General features: G+C 41.3%; 1 protein-coding gene across 6 annotated transcripts in view; it reads right to left on the minus strand.

Moving 5' to 3' along the window:
* Positions 1 to 23,169, minus strand: part of POC1B (POC1 centriolar protein B) — a 104,946-nt gene that overhangs the window by 56,492 nt on the left and 25,285 nt on the right. For 4 of the 6 annotated variants that reach the window (XM_070788929.1, XM_070788927.1, XM_070788928.1 and 1 more), the window contains exons 3-7: positions 20,809 to 20,980; positions 14,205 to 14,384; positions 9,145 to 9,276; positions 994 to 1,101; positions 752 to 867 (exon numbers count right to left, since the gene is read on the minus strand). In XM_070788929.1, the coding sequence (XP_070645030.1) occupies positions 752 to 867; positions 994 to 1,101; positions 9,145 to 9,276; positions 14,205 to 14,384; positions 20,809 to 20,980 (708 nt within the window). Of the gene's footprint in view, positions 1 to 751; positions 868 to 993; positions 1,102 to 9,144; positions 9,277 to 14,204; positions 14,385 to 15,033; positions 15,052 to 20,808; positions 20,981 to 23,169 lie in introns of those variants that run through there. The other 2 variants (XM_070788933.1, XM_070788931.1) reach the window with 2 other exon arrangements.

The following is a 23,169-nucleotide window of genomic DNA, read 5'->3' on the forward strand; positions in this document are numbered from 1 at the left end:
ACAAGGGGCGAAGAGTATGGAGATGTCTTTGGAGAAGGGCAGCCTTGCCAGTTTGAGAATTCATTTCTGGACACCATCCTTCCAACAGGAGGCAGTATAACACAGCGATCAAAAGTTTGTTAATCACTGTACTTTGTAAAAAACGTACTTTGTAAACAGAAAGACCTATGTCAGTGGGAGCAAAATTTTAGCAAGTGACATAGGCTCCTTCAGCCTCAATTTCCTTGTCTTTAAAGTGGAGGGAACATACCCTGAATTTAGCACAGTGTCTGCTACATTATGTTTATTAAGGGATGGAAATTTGGATTTAATATAAATCTAATACACATTAAGAAATCAGTTCATTTCTCTTTTAACTTCAATAGACAGGCACAGTAGGATGCTGTTTTCTGCCAGTTATAACACCTATTTGTGCTCATGTATCTCTTTCTGAGTCAACTTCTATCCTGGATTCTTTACAAAGCAGATAACCAAAGTCTGAAAATCTTACAGTAACTTTTTTTCTTTTCTTTTCCCTTTTTTCTCCACAGCTCTCGCATCCACCTCCCTTTGCAGGCTGGCACCTATGCCAGCTCCCTTTGCAGGCTGGCACCTACGCCAGCTTCTTGGACCATGCTGCTGATGGTGGCTATCTTTTCTCTAGTCAGTCCATCACATTTAGTAAGAGGGCCAAGCCACACTGAGAAGAATAGCCTCTGCTAGTGTAAGAGAAGCCCGTTGTACAATTCAATTCTGTTATGGAAGTCGTTACCTTGATAATGCTGGAGTAACTTGTTCACTCTTATATCCCAGATTTTCACAGTATGGTCAGAACCTGCTGAAGCTATGCATGTACCATTAGGGTTAAAAGCCACAAAATTTGCAAACCTGGGAGAAAGGAATAAGATGGTCTAATATTTCAATTTCTCTTTAATTTCTTTATTTGAATTGTAATAATTAAATACCTCCTTAGCAAACTAACCTATATAAATGCAAAAAGAGAAATGGACTTACCCTACGAAATCTGAGAAGTTGTTAACACACTGCTTATTTGTGGTATCCCAGATTTTAATAGTTTTATCCTCACTGCATGATACAATTAGTCTGCCATCGGGTGAAAACCTGGAGAGCATAAGAAAGATCATTCTTGTGGAAGGCTCCTGACAATCACAATCAACTCTACCATGACACAAGTCAGGCTGTATATATTAAATGATACCACAGCATGCAGCAGAACCATGTTCTGCTACCAACATCTTTCCAACTGAAAATAACACAATGAATGACATTAATAAACCATTAAAAAAGATCACAATATATGATATAGACTAACCAAGTTTCTCTTAACCTTTTATTCTTCTATTTAAATAATTTACTTTTATGGTATCTGTTCTAGGTCTGCACTGCTTCCAAGCCAAATATCTTATGCTTTTTTTTAAAGTATTCTTTATTTCTGTCATTTTCTGGTGTTATCCATACGACCCAAGAGAGTCTCTATCACTCATCTTACCAACCCTGCAGTGACGCTCTTTGTAAGAGAACGACTGGTATCTTAAGAATTAAAACTGAATGCTATCAGCAATAGAGGCATCAGTGGCTCCGTCAGTAAAGAATCTGCCTGCAATGTGAGAAACCTGGGTTCAACCCCTGGGTCGGGAAGTCCCCCTGGAGAAGGAAATAACAACCGACTCCAGTATTCTTGCCTGGAGAATTCCATGTACACAGGGGCTACAAAATGTGTCCATGGGGTCACAAAATGTCTAACACAACTGAGTGACTAACTTTATCATTGACAGGCGAACAGATTCCCCAAGCCTGTAACTTCCTGGATGAGGGGAGGCCAGAGAGCTTCAGCGGACTGAAAATAGGACAACTCATTTATACAAAACTGAAGTTCCTTCATGGACTACTATCCACAAACCCCATTAAAAAACAAATGAGAAAATTCTCAGACATCTTGTCTACTGCGTTCATGCTCTCTCTCCCTTTAAGATCCTTTCCAAGGTTGCTTTTCTGCCTTAAGTGCCTTTTTAGAATGGAGACGGAAGAGCAGAAGATCAAAAACAAAGTGAAAACTATTAGGAAACTATGAATACTAATTTTGCTATTAATACTTCAGCAATAGCAAAACCCAAAAAAGACAGATTTAGGTCATAGACCGATTATGTTTCAATTTTATTTGTAGTTTCCCTCTTGGCCCAGATTACTATAAAAGTCATCAACTAAGTAAGGGTGTGGATTATAATTGAAAGCTTTTCTTTTTGTTCTCTGACCATCCCCTCCTCCCAATTCCTGTTCTTAAGGCTGGCCTAAAAATAATTCTTCCTAACAGAAATTTTCAATCTAGAATTTATGAATTCGCCATATTTTAAAAAGGACAGAGATAATTAAATTCTACATGAAATAGTCCTTAAAAATTCAAAGAAATAAACTTGCAAGGAAATATCTTCCACACCGGGCAGTTCAGCTTGATTTTATAATAACATATTAATCTTTTCCTTTAGAAAATATGTAAGGAAGATTCAAATATGAATGGCAGTATTATAGAAATGCTCCAAAGAGATGAAACTTATTTTGTATAGATTCTGGAGAAGAAAATCCTATTCAGTATCCCCATGAAAATAACCTTTGCATAAAATTATAAATAATTAGTGCAAGAAATCAAAGTGTGTTTCTTAATATGATATCTTTTTAAAAAATTACTTAATGTGAACATTTTAAATTTTATTTCTAAGAGATGACTCAGTTATTACATTTTAAGAAAGCAATGATGAAAAATGTAATAAAATGGAAGGATTAGGTGAAAGCAAAGTACGAAGTACAAATTCACACTATGACATTATTGGCCTAATACAACCACTGCCACGGCCACCACTACCACCATTCTCATTTATCCTGCCAATATTAACCGAGCATCTATGTGCTAGAATGGTTCTCAACACTTTACTTATAACTCATTTAATTCTCAAAATAACCCTACCAAACAAGGGCTACTGCTGGCCTCCATTTACAGATGATTAAACCAGGGCATGTAAAGGAAGAAGAGGAACTGCCCGTCACACAGCCGGGAAGACCTGAACTAGGAAGTCTGGCTCCAGAGCCAAACCGCTCAGCCACTCTGTTGAAGACTCTGACAGCAAGGAAAGTTTCTCTTACTGGCCAAAGTAGAGCACAGGAAGTTCTGTGTGGCTTCTTTGTAACCACAGAAAGTTCTAAAGTGGAAGCAAACCACAGGCCATGCTCTTAGGAGGCTAAGTGCCTGGGTTCTGCTTGACAGCCTGACCACCAGACTATCTTTTAATAAAAATCTCTTTGTCTGCTGCCATGCCCCATCAGTGCCCTTGGGGAGTTTGTGGGAAAGACATTCATTCATTAACTCATTCAAATATTTACTGAGCACCTGCAGGAACCAGGCATTGGGCACTGACCTGGGTTATAGGAATATCGTGGTGAATGAGACCGATAAGACCCCTGCTTTCAGGAGGCTTTCATTCTAGGTGGGAGGAAAGGCACACAAATAACATAATTTTAGATAATGGTAAGAAAAAAGTTTTTAACAAAAAGGTCCCCATTAGTCACTAGAAGCGCCCCAGAGAAACTTGTAAATAAGGAAAAGAATGTTACCTTGATTAGCCAAAAATTCATCCTGAGCAGCTGGAATTAAAGCCTGGGAGAAATTTCCCCAGTGATAAAGAAATGAAATGAAGAGAACGTGAACTTCAGATAAGTGGGGAGTGGAGGAGCTGGCTGGGATGAAAGGAGCCAGTGCAGAGAGGATGTTTCTATCTCCAGCTCGGCAGGGCTGAGGCGGGGCTCAGGTACATGCTCTGGACACTGTATTACAACCCCTGCATATACTCTCTGTAGTTTCTTTTTGTCCATGTGTGTATGCTATCCCTCAGCCATGTCCAATGCTTTGCAGCCCCATGGACTACAGCCCACCAGGCTCCTCTGCCCATGGAATTTTCCAGGCAAGAATACTGGAATGGGGTGCCATTTCCTCCTCCAGGGCATCTTCCCAACCTAAGGATCGAACCCGCATCTCTTGCATCATCTGCACTGGCAGGCAGACTCTTTACCACTAGTGCCCCCTGGGAAGCTTTTTTGTCTTTGGAAGGGTTGAAAGTGACAATGGCGATTTGGCCTTCTCCTCCCTTTCAGTTTTAATTAGATACATCAAATAGTTTCGCACCAATAAGAGGCTACTCTTTGCCCTGTCTTTGATCACAAAATGACAGTCCTTTTTTTGTGTGTGAGGGTTTAAACAATACCTAACAGGGTTATTCGGAGAAGGCAATGGCACCCCACTCCAGTACTCTCGCCTGGAAAATCCCATGGATGGAGGAGCCTGGTGGGCTGCAGTCCATGGGGTCACTAAGAGTCGGACACGACTGAGCGACTTCACTTTCACTTTTTCACTTTCATGCATTGGAGAAGGACATGGCAACCCACTCCAGTGTTCTTGCCTGGAGAATCCCAGGGACGGGGGAGCCTGGTGGGCTGCCGTCTATGGGGTCGCACAGCGTCGGACAAGACTGACACGACTTAGCAGCAGCAGCAGCAGCAGCAACAGGGTTATTAATTTTAAGAATATTAAGAGGATATAAAATTTCTACCAAGACATTAACAAATTTCTAACTCTCTAATTCAGTACCACCCAACCACCTTTTAAGACTTCCAGCAAGTGTGTCACCAAGATGGATATTAGTCAGTGGTGACTAATGGATCACCAGATGTGAACTGTCTGTAAGGCATATGAGAAGTTAACTACTTGTTATTCAATCCCTTAAAATATACTTTGGAGAAAAGGAGGAAATTCTCAAGCTTTTTGCTAGAAAAACTGGTTGACATGTCCTTGAGAGTAGCCAAAGTTATATAACAGGAGTTCTTTAACTTTGAATCTATAGAGTTCCTAAAACTATATGTAAAACTGTAGTCCATAAGCACAGTGATTGAGTTACTTCTTCATCAGTGAGCCAAACAGATCCGTGAACCCTGAGAAGTTTTAAAGTGCATTCATAAGAAATCAAAATCCTCATTTGGATAATTCTTATCATTAGACTAAATATTCTATAAAAACCACTATATACATGCATGTATCAAATCACCACACTGTACACCTTACCCTTACACAAGGTTATATGTCATTATATCTTAATAAAGCTGAGGGGAAAAAACACAAAGGCACACAATCTCCACCCCTGCCAGACAATTAGCTGCATGGAGGAAGGGCTAAGCCTTCTGAGATGAGAGCTTGTGACTCAACTATTAGTCCTCCATGCAGGGGAAAGAAATAGTTTAATTTGAGAGTTAGATAAACAACATTTAGGAATTAGTTATGGTCCCTGAGGACCAACCTGGATTTCACAGGCTGAAGGAGATTTACTAAGCATCCAGTATCAGCCAAACCCAAGGCTCCAACTGCATGCTGCTGCTAAGTTGCTTCAGTCCTGTCTGACTCTGTGAGACCCCAGAGATGGCAGCCTACCAGGGTCCTCTGTCCCTAGAATTCTCCAGGCAAGAACACTGGAGTGGGTTGCCATTTCCTTCTCCAATGTATGGGAGTGAAAAGTGAAAGTGAAGTCACTCAGTCATGTCCAACTTTTCGCGACCCCATAGACTGCAGCCCACCAGGCTCCCCTGTCTATGGGATTCTCCAAGCAAGAGCACTGGAGTGGGGTGTCATTGCCTTCTCCATCCAATTGCATAGGGGATTAAAAAAAAAGAATTTAAAATAAGGGAGGATAGAAAGGAAATAGTGGAAGAGAAGGAAAGCATGAAGAAAACATAGAAAGAAATATATTCCCAAAAACCAAACTTACATTTCTGGCCCCCAGGGCTCTGAGACCAAAGTAGGCATTGTTCTATGTCCCTTAAGAAACAAATTGTTAGTAAGTGGTACTCTGAAGCCAGCAGCTATTCAATAGGAGGGAAAAGCAGTGAAAAGCAGTGAAAGTAAGACTGCCCGGTGAGTACAGAGTCTGAATTTTAAGGCCATTTCTGCGGCTGCCCAGATATGTAACCTTATGAAGCTCCTAACTACCCGAGCCACTGTTTTCTGTCTGGATAATAAGAGAGTCTGAACTGCATTCAAGCCTAAAACTTTCATGTGGTGGTTTATTTGCTAAGTCAGGTCCAACTCTTACAAAACTTTCATAGACTCATTAAAAAAAAAAAAAATTGGCAGCCTCAATGTTTGCTTTGATGGGATTTGGGCTTTACATACTGAAGGTGGAGTTCAAGGCAATAAGCAAAACATTCATGTTTTTTTAAGTGTTGGGCAGCATTAGAAGAGAAACCATCTGTTGATTGCAGTGATAGAATTCATTCCTATAAGTGCTGAGAGACAAAAAGCAGATGAAAGAGATGCAAAAAGATTTAGGTGTACTGTGAAACACGCTAATTATTGCTGGATCATTTACCATTTACACGCCCAGACTCCTCTCCTGGGATTTCTAGGAGAACTGCCTAGTAAGCGCTTCCTCTTGCATATGCTTCGGGCACTCTCTGTACTTGTCCCAGTCTGAACTCATCTTCCTCCCCAAACTCCACTGTTCCTTTTCTCAGTAAATGACTTCTCAAGCCAGAAACCCAGGAATCAAGTGCGATTCCTATGTCTTCCACTCACTCTCACTGTCACATTCCAGTCTATCACCAGACCCTGCTTCTTCAGATCCTAACAGGCCCCGCTGACGTTCCATTCTTCACAATCAAAAACGATCTTTTTTTTTTTTAATTAAAACCCTTTGGTGGTTTCACAGTTTTTCATGGGAAAAACTGCCTGCAGGGTCTGCCCTCCTGTCTCTTCATCATCACCTTACACTTCCTGGCACCACACCCCGCTTCTCTCTGTTCTTGCCCCAGGTGTTCCCCCATATGCTGTTCGCTTTGCTTCAAACAAGGCTCCCTACTCTTTATCTTGTTTCAAATACTGACTCTTTGTGACCCCATGGACTATACAATCTATAGAATTCTCCAGGCCAGAATACTGGAGTGGGTAGTCGTTTCCTTCTCCAGGGGATCTTCGCAAACCAGGGATCAAACCCAGGTCTCCCACATTGCAGGTGGATTCTTTACCAGGTGAGCCACAAGGGAAGCCCCTAGTACTGAGTATTCAGTTCCGTTCAGTCTCTCAGTCGTGTCCGACTCTTTGCAACCCCATGAATTGCAGCACTCCAGGCCTCCCTGTCCATCACCAACTCCCAGAGTTCACTCAAACTCATGTCCATGGAGTCGGTGATGCCATCCAGCCATCTCATCCTCTGTCGTCCCCTTCTCATCCTGCTCCCAATCCCTCCCAGCATCAGGGTCTTTTCCAATGAGTCAACTCTTTGCATGAGGTGGCCAAAGTATTGGAGTTTCAGCTTCAGCATCAGTCCTTACAATGAACACCCAAGAGTGATCTCCTTTAGAATGGACTGGGTGGATCTCCTTGCAGTCCAAGGGACTCTCAAGAGTCTTCTCCAACACCACAGTTCAAAAGCATCAGTTCTTCTGTGCTCAGCTTTCCTCACAGTCCAACTCTCACATCCATACACGACCACTGGAAAAACCATAGCCTTGACTAGACGGACCTTTGTTGGCAAAGTAAAGTCTCTGCTTTTTAATATGCTATCTAGGTGGTCATAACTTTCCTTCCAAGGAGTAAGCATCTTTTAATTTCATGGCTGCAATCACCATCTGCACTGATTTTGGACCCCAGAAAAACAAAGTCTGACACTGTTTCCCCATCTATTTCCCATGAAGTGATGAGACCAGATGCCATGATCTTTGTTTTCTGAATGTTGAGCTTTAAGCCAACTTTTTCACTCTCCTCCCTCTTTCACTTTCATCAAGAGGCTCTTTAGTTCCTCTTCACTTTCTGCCAGAAGGGTGGTGTCATCTGCATATCTGAGGTTATTGATATTTCTCCTGGCAATCTTGATTCCAGCTTGTGCTTCTTCCAACCCAGTGTTTCTCATGATGTACTCTGCATATAAGTTAAATAAGCAGGGTGACAATATACAGCCTTGATGAACTCCTTTTCCTATTTGGAACCAGTCTATTGTTCCATGTCCAGTTCTAACTGTTGCTTCCTGATCTGCATATAGGTTTCTCAAGAGGCAGGTCAGGTGGTCTGGTATTCCCAGCTCTTTCAGAATTTTCCACACTTTATTGTGATCCACACAGTCAAAGGCTTTGGCATAGTTAATAAAGCAGAAATAGATGTTTTTCTGTAACTCTCTTGCTTTTTCAATGATCCAGTGGATGTTGGCAATTTGATCTCTGGTTCCTTTGCCTTTTCTAAAACCAGCTTGAACATCTGGAAGTTCACGGTTCACGTATTGCTGAAGCCTGGCTTGGGGAATTTTGAGCATTACTTTACTAGCGTGTGAATTGTGTGGTAGTTTGAGCATTCTTTGGCATTGCCTTTCTTTGGGATTAGAATGAAAACTGACCTTTTCCAGTCCTGTGGCCACCGCTGAGTTTTCCAGATTTGCTGGCATATTGACTGCAGCACTTTCGCAGCATCATCTTCCAGGATTTGAAATAGCTCAACTGGAATTCCATCACCTCCACTAGCTTTGTTCGTAGTGATGCTTCCTAAGGCCCACTTGACTTCACATTCCAGGATGTCTGGCTCTAGGTGAGTGATCATATCATCGTGATTATCTGGGTCATGAAGATCTTTTCTGTACAGTTCTTCTGGTATTCTTGCCACCTCTTCTTAACATCTTCTGCTTCTGTTAGGTCCATACCATTTCTGTCCTTTATCGAGCCCATTTTGCATGAAATGTTCCCTTGGTATCTCTAATTTTCTGGAAGAGATCTCTAGTCTTTCCCATTCTGTTGTTTTCCTCTATTGCTTTGCACTAATTGCTGAGGAAGGCTTTCTTATCTCTCCTTGCTATTCTTTGGAACTCTGCATTCAGATGCTTGTATCTTTCCTTTTCTCCTTTGCTTTTCGCTTCTCTTCTTTTCACAGCTATTTGTAAGGCCTCCCCAGACAGCCAGTTTGCTTTTTTGCATTTCTTTTCCACGGGGATGGTCTTGATCCCTGTCTCCTGTACAATGTCACGAACCTCATTCCATAGTTCATCAGGCACTCTATCTATCAGATCTAGGCCCTTAAATCTATTTCTCACTTCCACTGTATAATCATAAGGGATTTGATTTAGGTCATACCTGAATGGTCTAGTGGTTTTCCCTGCTTTCTTCAATTTCAGTCTGAATTTGTCAGTAAGGAGTTCATGATCTGAACCACAGTCAGCTCCCAGTCTTGTTTTTGCTGACTGTATAGAGCTTCTCCATCTTTGGCTGCAAAGAATATAATCAATCTGATTTTAGTGTTGACCATGTGGTGATGTCCATGTGTAGAGTCTTCTCTTGTGTTGTTGGAAGATAGGTAAAGCATTAAAAAACTTTTCAACAGGATTGGGACTAACTTCATATTATGATCAATGACACGACTGAGCAACTGAGCATGCACACACGCACACAGTCAGTGAAAGCTGATGTGTAAAACTTTTGTTCACTATTTGCACAACATGAATGTACTTAATGTCTCTGAACTATATACTTGAAAATTGGTTAAATGGTAAATTTTATACTATATATAGTTTACCCAAATACAGAAAAGCCTTAGCAATTCAGAGGATCAAAGATCACTTGTAACACGACCAAAAACTGAAAATTAAGGTCAGATTTTCCCTGTGAAAATTAATGCTAGAGAAACAATGTTGGAAAAGTTGTTTCGTTGGCCTCTACTTATTTTTGACTGAGGATACCATGAAAAAGGTAGAAGAAGAAGAAGAAGGCTGAGCACCGAAGAATTGATGCTTTTGAACTGTGGTGTTGGAGAAGACTCTTGAGAGTCCCTTGGACTGCAAGGAGATCCAACCAGTCCATTCTGAAGGAGATCAGCCCTGGGATTTCTTTGGAAGGAATGATGCTAAAGCTGAAACTCCAGTACTTTGTCCACCTCATGCGAAGAGTTGACTCATTGGAAAAGACTCTGATGCTGGGAGGGATTGAGGGCAGAAGGAGAAGGGGACGACAGAGGATTAGACGGCTGGATGGCATCACTGACTCAATGGACGTGAGTCTGGGTGAACTCCGGGAGTTGGTGATGGACAGGGAGGCCTGGCATGCTGCGATTCATGGGGTCGCAAAGAGTCGGACACGACTGAGCGACTGAATTGAACTGAACTGAACCATAAAAAAATACAAGTTAGCCCACACTGCACATTATTTTTAAATATTGAACTTTTAGAAAAATCCTTGTGCTGCTAAAAATAAGTATTTCTCACCTGCATATGTAGATATTTCAAAGAATACATGTTTTCTTCATTACTCCTTAAACAAATTGCATGTTTAAAAAAGCTGGGAAATATAGTAAGTAAAAACAGCCCATAGCACCATCACTCAAACAAAATCATATAATATTGTGTGTATGCAGGAACTTTATCTTTTGTTCATGTATAGATCTTTTATATTATATGTACGAGTTCTGAATATTGCCCCTCTTACCTCAAACACAAACATATTTTCAAGTCACTACTTATGTATCTTCTTTTAATAGCTATATAATCATTTAAGTTTATTTAACCAGCTTTCTCTACTTGGAGAACTTGATTATTTCCAAGTTCTCATCATTATAAATTACACTGAAAGCAGTATCTTTAAATACAGATTTTTTTCTTTGAATAAGAATTTGAATAAATCTATTTAGGATAGATTTCCAGTTGTGAACTCACTGTAACAAGGACTCCTGATACACTTTACAAATGGATTTCTAAAAAGACTGTGCTAATTTCTATTTTTAAAGCATGAATATATCTCCCAACAGATAACATATCTTAAAAAAAATATTTCTGTGAATCAAGATGTATGATTGAAACAATAGGTTAGCCTAGAAAACATAGCTACTCATCTGTTCTTACACTAATGGGCACTACCTCTATGCCACACGGAGTGAGTCTGGGCTCCAGGGACAAACTCATAGTAAGTACGGGGCCCAGAAACAAGGCATTGAATTTAAATTACTTAAGTCAACGACACACTTAAAATTCAAATACTTAAGGGAGAAATAATTGCTCTGTTGACCCTCTACATTCATTTAAATATATTGTCAATGCATTGGAAGGAAAAGCAGTATCACTTAGAGTATTTCTAATGTTAAGCTGTCTAATTTATCTGTAATTTTTGGAAATGTGTGGTGTGCAATACAGATCTAACTTTAAATTTTTCCAAATAGAAATCTAATTATCTGAACTACATACATACATTTTAACATATTAAATAACTACTTAATATTATCTTAATATTTTAACAACTATTCATCTACTTCACCACTGATTGGAAATACCATCTTCATCAGAAAGCATATGTGGATCTGCACCTGAACCTTCCATGACCCATGTTCCTAATCTGGTACCATGACTGTCTTATTTTAATTTCTACAGTTTTATACTGTGTTCTAAAAGCCGGTTACGCAAGCTTCTTTCAATTTTTTCTGGTCATTCTTTTCTTGGTTGTTCTTGGACATTTAATTTATACATATGAATTCTGAAATCAGCTTGTATAAGTTTCCACTAAATTCCTTTGGCAAAACTTCCCGTTCTGAGTAAGGGTAGTAATGATTATCAGACTTACTCCCCTACTATAAAAAAATCATACAACTCAGCAAAATACATGAAGTGATTGTTTTTAGGCACTGGATGAAAGACAGAACAGGGTTGTGAAACTTGAGAGATAGAAAATAAAGGAGATAAGCACCAAATGCATCCCAAATTTCTACCTGGGAGCATTTTTCAGACATGGCTTACGGACACAGAGCCCAAGGAAACAGCTGCAGTCTCACTGGGCAGACAAACAGCAATTAGAATTCAGAACTGCTGAAGGGCTGGAATTTTGAGGGCAGGATTGATAAGAGGACCTGTGAGGAGCAGAAATACCTCCAAATCTGCCCGAGTCTTGAGTCTTTGATTAAATGCAAACCTGATAAGGCTCAGGACAAGAAGGATTCGAAGAAAACAACAGAGACTGTGAGTCAAACAAAGATTCCTGAGGTTACACAGTACCGAGGCATGTCCAAGTTCTCACCAGATCTGGTTGAACATTCCAGGCATTCAATGGAGGCCCTAGAAAGGCCACTAGTACTAAAGTCCAAGAGTAAAGGCCACTCTAGATCCACCCTAAAAAGTCTACATTCAACACAATCTAGCTAGGCCAGCAGAAACGTAACAGCTTACCAAAACAAAACTCAACACTTTTTAGATGATAGAGTAACTCATACTCTCAAACACTTAGCCATGTTTGAGCATACAATAAAACATTTAAATATAAACAAGCAAAAATGTTGACTCGGATATGACATAAATATTGGAATTAACAGACAAGGACTTAAGAACTATTATTATAAATATGTTCAAGAATTTAAAGGAAACGATGAGCATAATGAGCAAACAAATGGAAAATCCCAGAGAAATGGATAAGCTTATAGTACACTGGACACGGCCAGGAAAAAATACCATTGAACTTGAAAAAAGGCCAATAGAAACAATGCAAATTGAAGCACAAAGAGAATATAAGTTTGAGAAAACGAACAAAGCCTCAATAAATGATGGAGGTTTATTGCAAAAGTCTCCATAAGGGATAACGATGCTGAAAACGAAGGCAGTGTTGGGGCTGGAGATACAACAGGTATTATGAGTGCACGTGACTGTATGCAGGGACCACTCCCGCTTTTCCAAACTCTGCTTCACTATCACTTCCTATGGAAAGTGCCTTTTTAAAAAAAGAGTGACAGGAAATGTTTTAAGGCTCATGTCTCTGTCCCCTTCCACCTCTCCTCCCATTCCCTTACTAATAATTCCAAGTATGGCTTTATCCCGAAACCACACCATGTAATTAGACAGCAACTTCTGTCTTCCTCTCACAGCTCCACTCTTCTCTGAAAGAATCAGCATCATTCTCAAATCAGTATTTTGAGCACGGTGTCCCTCAGCAGTACAGGTTCAAATAAGACTTGGACTGTCTCATGCCAGCCCTCTAAATGCAAAGTCATGCCAGTAGCACAGATCAATCAACAAAAAAGAGCTCAGATCACACTTTAAATAAGGAATTTAAAACAAAAGTGCTTCCCTCCAGGCCAATTTCGATAAGGAAAGAAGATAAATATTAAGTATTGTAGCAGTGGGTCTTAGGAATAGAAGGCTCCCTGGCTGTTAGCAGATGCTAATAACACTTATAATAGCACTTTTCCCAATAGACTGTTGCCAAAGGTTATGGAGTCATTCTTGGTTCTCTTTCTCATCCCATCCAATTAGACACACACTTTTGGTGGTAACTTAACCACAGTAGACCATTGAACAACATGGTGATTAGCGGCACCAACCCTCTGCACAGTGAAAACTCCATGTGGAATTCAGTTTACCCTAGGAATCCAAGGTTCCTCCATATTCCCAGTTCTCCATCTGTGGATTTAACCAACCACCCCTGCAGCTCAAACCCATGTTATTCAAGGGTCAACTGAATAAATGATCTAAGATCCAACCACGTCTCAAAATCTCCACAGCCACCACCGTGGACCAAACTGGGGTGAGAACTAGTGCAATAGCCCATACTTCCCAGCTCTGTCCTGACTTTTGATGGTTTACTCTCCACATGGTGGTCAGGGAGATCCCATTAAACTGTAAGTCAGAGAGATGAACAGGCTCCAACGGCTCATCTACTCCGCCTGTCCATCAGAGCTATTCCTCTACTCTCCCACACTCTCCACCACGCCTGCCTTCCAGCTCTTCCTTACATGGCCACCCAGCTCCCGCCCGAGGGCTCTCACTCTTGTTTCTTCTATGCAGGACATTCCTTTCCCAAACATCTTCAACTCTCACTCCCTGCCCTCCCTCGGGTCTCTGCCCAAAGGTCACCCTCTCTGGGAGCAATTGCTGAACACCCTATTTAAACCAGCAACTCTGTTTTTCTCCATAGCACTTACCACCATATCGAGTTTCCTATTTGCTTATTCTCTGTCTCCCCTCCCCAGAACATAAACTTCATGAGAGCAGCAGTTTTTGACCATTTTGTTTATTATTATTCCTGGCACACAATAAACATTTGGTGAATGAATAAATAAATGAATGAATGAATTTGCCCTCAATCCCCTTTTCTGGGATTTGGGGGTAAAATTCAGACTACAGCAGGAAAAAACATATGGAAACGTTACGGTGAAACTCTGCACTTACTTGGCACAGCGAACCCAATGTGTGTGTCGGTACAAGGAATATAAGAAGCGCTGGCGGTACATGTTCCAGACTTTGATAGATTTGTCTTCAGAAGCTGAGGCAAGAAACTGGCCATCGGCTGAAAAGTCCACACTTCGAACTGGGGCTGTGTGAGCTTTAAATTCAGAGGATTTCCCTCTCCTGGAAATAAATAGTTTAATATTTATAACATGTGATTTAATTATAATCACGATCTTATCAGTATACAGACTTTGAAACATATACAATAGTTTAACTCATAAAAACTGACAGAAAGTGTGGAAAGGATGTTTTGAACTGCGCTCCGCATCAGAACCGTTTAAGCCAGTTTTGTTCACTGAAGTCACAGCTGATACTTAACAAGAGAGAACCCTGGTGGTCACGACCCAGAAATTCATTTGCTGAGTTTGTTTTAACGGGAAGCTAGGAAATAATATTTTTTTTTGGAAATAATATTTTGAACCAATCTCTACCATGTATTTTAAGTTCCTGTTGTTCCTCTAGAGACCGCAATATACAGTTTAAATAAACTGCAACCTAGCAAAGCTAAGATTTGTTTAAATAAGGAGCTCTAAGGCAGTGTTTTCAACTTTCACATGCAAGTTGTGTGGGCTGGCAGTCTGGGTTGGGAAGGAGGAAATGTCCTCCGTGTCATATGCCTCGGCAAAGAACGTCCCTGGGTGATTTGACGCTCCTGTTTTGACCCCAGCAAGGGGAACTGAGACCCCTGGGGTGTACCTACGACCCTGCTCACCTCTGAGCCCAATCTTACATTCATAAGCAAAACAAAAGATAAATGGTAATAACATACTTCGATTCTCAACACCTTGAAATTTCAGATACCTTCTTTCTTTTTCTTGGCTAGGGTGCAGAAAAGAAAATAGAAAAAAAAAAAAAGATGAAAATAATGTGTGGCATTTAAGGAGAAGCAGCGGAAAAACAACTGAAATAATTCAGGGCAGGCCAGTAGATGGAACTGGAGTTAAATGGTGACATTCGGGAAATGCTACTTTGTGTCAGCGTCTCCACTTTCCCAAGGTACTTTCACTTTATACCACATTTAGACTTAGCAATTTTTTCCATTCAGAAAGTCACATTTATACAGGTGATGCCTTATGGGAAAAACTGCCACAAGTGTGTTAAAAAGATGAGGCAGCAGAACTGGCAAAAGCCCAGAAGTTACACCCAGCTCCTCCTCTTCTCCAGTATCCAAGGGGTCAGCAGACCTATTTAGTGCCAGTGAGATCGTCATCGCCTCCTAAGTATCTTCTGAATCCCTTCTCTTCTTTGCATCCCAGCTGTGCTCGTATTAAGGTAGATATACACACCCTCTGTATCCTTCACCTAGATTACTGCAAAAGCCTCTTAACTGGTCTCCCCGCTCTAATCTTCTATCCCCCTCCAGTCACCTACATACTGTGTTTATACACTTGCTAAATGTGTGATTCTAAGCATGTAAATCCCAGTGTAAATGTGTCATAGGCTGCTCGCCAAGAAAAAGTACAATGCCAAGGCTCTTTGGCAAGACCTCCTGCCACTGCACTGACCTTTGTACCCTTAAGACAACCACACTGCCTCAGATACTTCTCTGGCTTTGTACTTGCTGCTTTCTTAGCCTGACTGCTTCCTCCTACCCTGCCTTTCACCAACCCGGATAGGCTTACTTGTTCTCTATCTGCTGTGTCTATTTTGCTTATTATACAGTAATTTTTGTTATAAAATAGACCTGCTTATCTCCTATTAGGCAGTAATTTTTCTGAGGACAGGAATCATGACTTACTTATCTCTAAAAGACCACCATCTAGCACAATATCAGGCACGTAAAAAGAGCATATGCTTTGCTGAATTCTGCTGGGAAGAGTTGAAACTTAAATGATTCTTAGATCCATCCTGGCTTTCCCTTCCAGTGGTCTGTAGAAGGCAGAGGCGACTCTGTCATAAATCTCCATCACCTGATATGTGGTATTTCACCACGAATAATGAAAATAATACAGGAGGGAACATTCAGGGACTAGTCCAGTGAGGTTTCAAGGGAATGTTCTATGAGTAGAAGTCAGGAGGCAGCATGGGCTGATTTTCAGCATAAGGCCTAGAGTAAACAAAGTAAAGACTTGGCATCTAATGTGACCAGGAAGCCAAGGGTAGTCAGTGTCATCAAATCTGCCTTGGTCTTTATTGGGCCCTCCACACTGCAGAATGTCTATCCCGTCTGCCTTCTTTGTAACAGCTCCTCCTCTTCACAATCAGTACAGTTCAGTTCAGTTCAGTTGCTCAATCGTGTCTGACTCTTTGCGACCCCATGAATCACAGCACACAGGTCTCCCTGTCCATCACCAACTCCTGGAGTTCACCCAAACTCAGGTCCATCAAATTGGTGATGCCATCCAGCCATCTCATCCTCTGTCATCCCCTTTTCCTCCTGCCCCCAATCCCTCCCAGCATCAGAGTCTTTTCCAATGAGTCAACTCTTCACATGAGGTGGCCAAAGTATTGGAGTTTCAGCTTTAGCATCAGTCCTTCCAAAGAACACCCAGGGCTGATCTCCTTCAGAATGGACTGGTTAGATCTCCTTGCAGTCCAAGGGACTCTCAAGAGTCTTCTCCAACACCACAGTTCAAAAGCATCAATTCTTCGGCACTCAGCTTTCTTCACAGTCCAACTCTCACGTCCATACATGCCCAATGGAAAAACCATAGCCTTGACTAGACGGACCTTTGTTGGCAAAGTAATGTCTCTGCTTTTGAATATGCTGTCTAGGTTGGTCATAACTTTCCTTCCAAGGAGTAAGCATCTTTTAATTTCATGGCTGCAATCACCATCTGCACTGATTTTTTGGAGCCCCCCAAAATAAAGTCTGACACTGTTTCCACTGTTTCCCCATCTATTTCCCATGAAGTGATGGGGCAGATGCCATGATCTTTGTTTTCTGAATGTTGAGCTTTAAGCCAACTTTTTCACTCTCCTCTTTCACTTTCATCAAGAGGCTCTTTAGTTCCTCTTCGCTTTCTGCCAGAAGGGTCGTGTTATCTGCATATCTGAGGTTATTGATATTTCTCCTAGCAATCTTGATTCCAGCTTGTGCTTCTTCCAGCCCAGCATTTCTCATGATGTACTACTCTGCATAGAAGTTAAATAAACAGGGTGACAAGATACAGCCTTGACTTACTCCTTTTCCTATCTGGAACCAGTCTTGTTCCATGTCCAGTTCTAACTGTTGCTTTCTGACCTGCATGTAGGTTTCTCAAGAGGCAGGTCAGGTGGTCTGGTATTCCCATCTCTTTAAGAATTTTCCACAGTTTATTGTGATCCACACAGTCAAAGGCTTTGGCATAGTCAATAAAGCAGAAATAGATGTTTTTCTGGAACTCTCTTGCTTTTTCCATGATCCAGCAAATGTTGGCAATTTGATCTCTGGTTCCTCTGCCTTTTCTAAAACCAGCTTGAACATCTGGAAGTTCACTGTTCACATATTGCTGAAGCCTGGCTTGGAGAATTTTGAGCATTACTTCACTAGCGTGTGAGATGAGTGCAATTGTGCGGTAGTTTGAACATTCTTTGGCATTGCCTTTCTTTGGGATTGGAATGAAAACTGACCTTTTCCAGTCCTTTGGCCACTGTTGAGTTTTCCAAATTTGCTGGCATATTGACTGCAGCACTTTCACAGCATCATCTTCCAGGATTTGAAATAGCTCCACTAGAATTCCATCACCTCCACTAGCTTTGTTCATAGTGATGCTTCCTAAGGCCCACTTGACTTCACATTCCAGGATGTCTGGCTCTAGGTGAGTGATCACACCATCGTGATTATCTGGGTCGTGAAGATCTTTTTTGTACAGTTCTTCTGGTATTCTTGCCACCTCTTCTTAACATCTTCTGCTTCTGTTAGGTCCATACCATTTCTGTCCTTTATTGAGCCCATCTTTGCAGGAAATGTTCCCTTGGTATCTCTAATTTTCTGGAAGAGATCTCTAGTCTTTTCTCATTCTGTTGTTTTCCTCTATTTATTTGCACTGATCGCTGAGGAAGGCTTTCTTATCTCTTCTTGCTATTCTTTGGAACTCTGCATTCAGATGCTTATGTTTCCTTTTCTCCTTTGCTTTTCACTTCTCTTCTTTTCACAGCTATTTGTAAGGCCTCCTCAGACAGCCATTTTGCTTTTTTGCATTTCTTTATGTTGAGGATGGTCTTGATCCCTGTCTCCTGTACAATGTCACGAACCTCCGTCCATAGTTCATCAGGCACTCTATCTATCAGATCTAGTCCCTTAAATTTATTTCTCACTTCCACTGCATAATCATAAGGAATTTGATTTAGGTCATACCTGAATGGTCTTTTCAGGTTTTCCCTACTTTCTTCAATTTAAGCCTGAATTTGGCAATAAGGAGTCCATGACAATAGTTCTTGGCAATAGGCAGGCCCAGCTGATGAATCCAGACCCCGTTCCAACAGGAAGCACGTAAGACCCCGAGACAGGAGTGCCCAGTGCTTGTTGTGCTGGTGCTTGGCTGATTTCTAGCTCCTCTCCAGCCTTAACAGAGTCTGTCCACCTCCCACACAAGTACCTGCCCTTTCTGCCCGAATTTTCTTGACTGCCCACTGTGACTAACGCCAGCCACACCTGCCTCCCAGCTCGCTCCTGCTAGCCTTTTTCAGACTTCCGATCACCAGCTGAGGTGTCCGTCTGCTCACCTGGCTGCCCACAGCTCCCCTCTCCGACAGGCACACACACCACTCTTCCCCACCAGCGGCAGAATCCACCAATTTCTCCTCCTTCAAATCTCAAGTTGCAGTCAGGCTACTGTTGTGACCGACTGACCGACAGGATGTGGCAGAAGGCACAATGGGCAGGTTCCAGGCCCAGCCTTTAAGAAGTCTAGCAGCTTCAGCTTTGATTATCCTAGATTGTCCTACAGCTGCCATGCTGCAAGGAAGTCCTTTTATGCTGCTGCAGAAAGGGCATGTCGAGGACAAAGGTGCCCAGCCAATAGCCAACACCAAGGCCACCGGCATCTGAGGGAGGCACTGGACCTGCCAGCCCAGCTGCCAGTGTAATGAAGCCAACGGCCCACATTAACAGGGCAGTGGGATAAATCGTCCAGACAGCCCCGAAAACTGGGAGAAATAATAGTTACTGTCTTAAGCTACTAAGTTTGGGGACTGTTATGCAGCAAAAGATAACTGGTTCATCAGTTTCCTTCTCATTGCCATGATCCACTATCGCCCTGGCCTGCTGAGATATGATTTAGGAAGAGGAACTACATGTGTCTACACAAGCCTAATTGTGGTGCTTAGATCAGGCAGTGAAAATGAATGATCCGTGTGCTTTTAGCTCACCTACCCAGTGCCTTACTCACAGAGCTTTCCCCAAAATAGCAATTGGAGACGGAGGCTGTGCTGGAAACAGCAAACCACTAGTCCAAAATTCTCAAAGTCAAGGCTTTTAAAAATGCTTTCGCTTTTAGACCCTGAGCCAGTCTCTCTTCCTTACAACTCCCTCTTACACTGCTATCCGTAGTGTCAGAACATGTCAACACGTCACTTCTCCTCAGTAGTGTTTCCTGCCTGGAGATAATCTTCAGATTTCTCCATTTGGTTTCCTTTAGGCAGTGGCAGGGAAAAAAAGTGCCCACTGGCAGGGAAATGCTTCAGGAACTTTCATTTATTGGGGAGTGCCTGGGCCCATTCAGGCACAAACCACAGATCAAATCCTGCCCCCACAGAGTGAAGGAAAACATTTCTTATTATCTGAAGAGAAGTGATCTGATGTGTACATATCCCAGAAAACAAGGGGGTGGAGGACGGATGAAACAAGACTGATGGAACACTGAAGAACCACTGAACCCGGTGGATGGTTATGGTGGGGAGCTGTCACGCTATCTATTCTACTTTCAGATATGTTTGAAATGTATATAATTAAGAGTTTAAAAACTTAAAATAATCAAGGCTCAATAACTGCTTAAAATAGATGGACTATCAGCTAGGGTTTGAAAAGGTAGTAGGTTGAAAGTCAAAGTGTTAATTGCTCCGTCATGTCAGACTCTTTACAACCCTGTGGACTGCAGCCCACCAGGCTCGCCTGTCCATAGAACTCTCCAGGCAAGAATACTGGAGTGGGTAGCCATTCCCTGCTCCAGGGGGTCTTCCCAACCCAGGGATCGAACCTGGGTCTCCTGTATTGCAGGCAGATTCTTTATCATCTGAGTCACCATAAACTGTAAAATCTTGGTTAGGCAGTCCGATGTGTATCTCTCTGGGGAGATGATCTAAAGCTTACATGAGACTGATAAAGGGATTGATAACCATCACCCCCCCAACTGCCTCTTCCACAAAAACACTTAAGACATTATTAAGCATATTTCCATGGTTAGAAATAATTTTCAAATAGAAGACACAATTATGAGTTCAAGATGAGGAAAAAATGGTATGAAATAATTTTACCAGGCCAGTACGCCTCGTTTGTGACTTAGACTAAAGATGTACAGGTAACTGGGGGGTTAGGCAACCCAAGAGGGACACAATGCACAGTTCAACCCCAGTTATCTTTTACATTTCTAAACCCACAGCATAGCAGCTGCTCTTCTCTTACTTATCAGGGATCCAGAGTCTAATGGTCCTGTCTCGTGATGCTGATGCCAGTAAGTTTCCAAGTGGAGAAAACTGCACGCTGGTGATAACGTCTTTGTGACCCACGTATCTGAAAGCTCTAGCTTGAGGCCTGAGACTCCACAGCATGAGAAATGTATCCCAAGAGCCGGTAGCTATTAAGAAATAGAAGAACAAAACCACTGTGTGTTAAAATGCAAACATAGGCATGTCTCATTACAATGGGCAGGGTATCTAATAACAAGACGTCCAGGTAACAGAGAGGTTGGAGGTGGCATGACAGACCAGGTAATGGCAAAATATTTTAAAAAGAAACCCAAAGCCACATCACTAATCTGCAAGCATGGCTGTGTCCTATGTAGCCGTACAGCAGGATTAGTGGCCCCTGTATTTGGTTAGGACTCAATGACTACTAAAAAAAGGCAGCTCAGTACAACAGAGACACAGGACTGGGGGTCAGTTCTCTCTCTCTCGGGGTGACTGGGAAAGTAACTTCATCTCTGTGTCATAAGCACTGCATGCTTCTCCTGAGAGGGCTGGAAGAGATGATTTTTTTCAACTGTTCATATAGAGATAATTTCACAGTTGCAGAACAGTTATATTAACAGTATAACGAACATTAATATACTTTTTACCAGATCCACCTGTTGTTACTATTTTGCCCCTTTTGGTTTATAATTTGCTTGTGGGCCCACTCTTTTTCTGAACACAAGCATGCATGTGCATGCACGTGTGCGCACACACACACACACACACAATTTTTTTCTTAAGCCATTTTGGGGTAAGTAAATTCAACACCATGGTACCTTTATTCCTAAATACTTAAGTGCATATTTCCAAGAATAAAGCTATTCTTCTACATACCAATAACACTGCAATCAACTTCACAAAATTTATCAGTGACAGTACTTTAAACGACCAAATGTTTTCCAGTTTTGTTAACTGACCAGTAATGTCTTTTGTAGCTAGATAAGGTAGGCTTAAAACCCACTTTGTGCTGTTATGACATCCTACAATTAATAAAAGAATCATGTGTTTCAGACATCACCTTAAGGCTTTAAGAAAAGAAAGACAAATGGAATCAATAGTGGAAATAAATGCCTTTGATCAAGAAGTAAACAAATGAAAGACAGATCTAACTCTTGCCACAAAACCAAATGTTATATGCGCATTGAAGTGAAGTGAAGTGAAAGTTGCTCAGTCATATCTGACTGTTTGTGACTCCATGGACTATATAATCCATGGAATTCTCCAGTCCAGAATACTGGAATGGGTAGCCATTCCCTTCTCCAGGGGAATCTTCCCAACTCAGGAATTTAACCCAGGTCTCCTGCATTGCAGGCGGATTCTTTACCAACTGAGCCACCAGGGAAGCCCATTATATATGCCTGTACCCCCAAAATAGCCCCAGGGAGAGAAACCAGGCCAGTGAGAATCATTAAGTTTATATTATAGAATGTTTAGGGAAAAATACCTTGAAACACAATTAGTATTATTGTTAGAAGAGAAAAAGTCTCTGAAGCTCTGAAAAGCTTCTAAGTTCTTTAGCCATAGATAAAATTCATTTGAACTTGGTCTATGCATTGTTTCCACGTAAAACAGTTAAAGTGAGTTTATAAGCTGCATACTATGCCCCTTTTTTTTCTTAAAGTACGAAAACTGATGTTCCATCACAATTCATCAAATTATTAAATAAATCAGGTTCAAATTATTTGCGGCTAATGTGAAAAAACAGGGAAAACAATGAATTATCATATGTGTTATATTTAGGACTCGAGTTCTAAGGTATTATACTACAAACAAGAGCTACAAAAGGGAATAAGACACAATTTCTTGGAACTACAATAGAGTAGGAGATAGCTCATCAGTAATGTCATACATATTCAGAGGACTTTTATATATTATTTATTCTTTTCTTCTTCCAGTTATGAGATATACATCATAAAATGATTATTGCAATAGATTTAGCAAACATCTATCATCTCACAATTCTTATTAAAGAAATAGAAAAAATTTTCCCTTGTGATAAGAACTCTTAGGACTTACTCTCTCAGCAATTTTCATATATAGCATTACAGCAGTGTTAATTAATGTTATACATCACGTCTCTTGTACTTATAATGGAAGCTTATACCTTTTCCCCATTCTTAATGTTATGAGTGGTGAGTGGTTCTGTTTAAGGAAAGGACATCCCCATTTGAGCAGAGACTTGAGTGAAATGAGGAGTGATTCAGGCTAAGACATGAAGAAAGAGCACTCCAGGCAGAAGGACTCCACCTGTAAGGGCCCAAGACAGCAATAAACTTGGCAGCCTAAGAAACAGCAAGGAGGCCAGCATGTCCGC

Source organism: Bos indicus, chromosome 5, assembly GCF_029378745.1.
Source record: "Bos indicus isolate NIAB-ARS_2022 breed Sahiwal x Tharparkar chromosome 5, NIAB-ARS_B.indTharparkar_mat_pri_1.0, whole genome shotgun sequence".
Lineage (NCBI taxonomy): Eukaryota > Metazoa > Chordata > Mammalia > Artiodactyla > Bovidae > Bos > Bos indicus.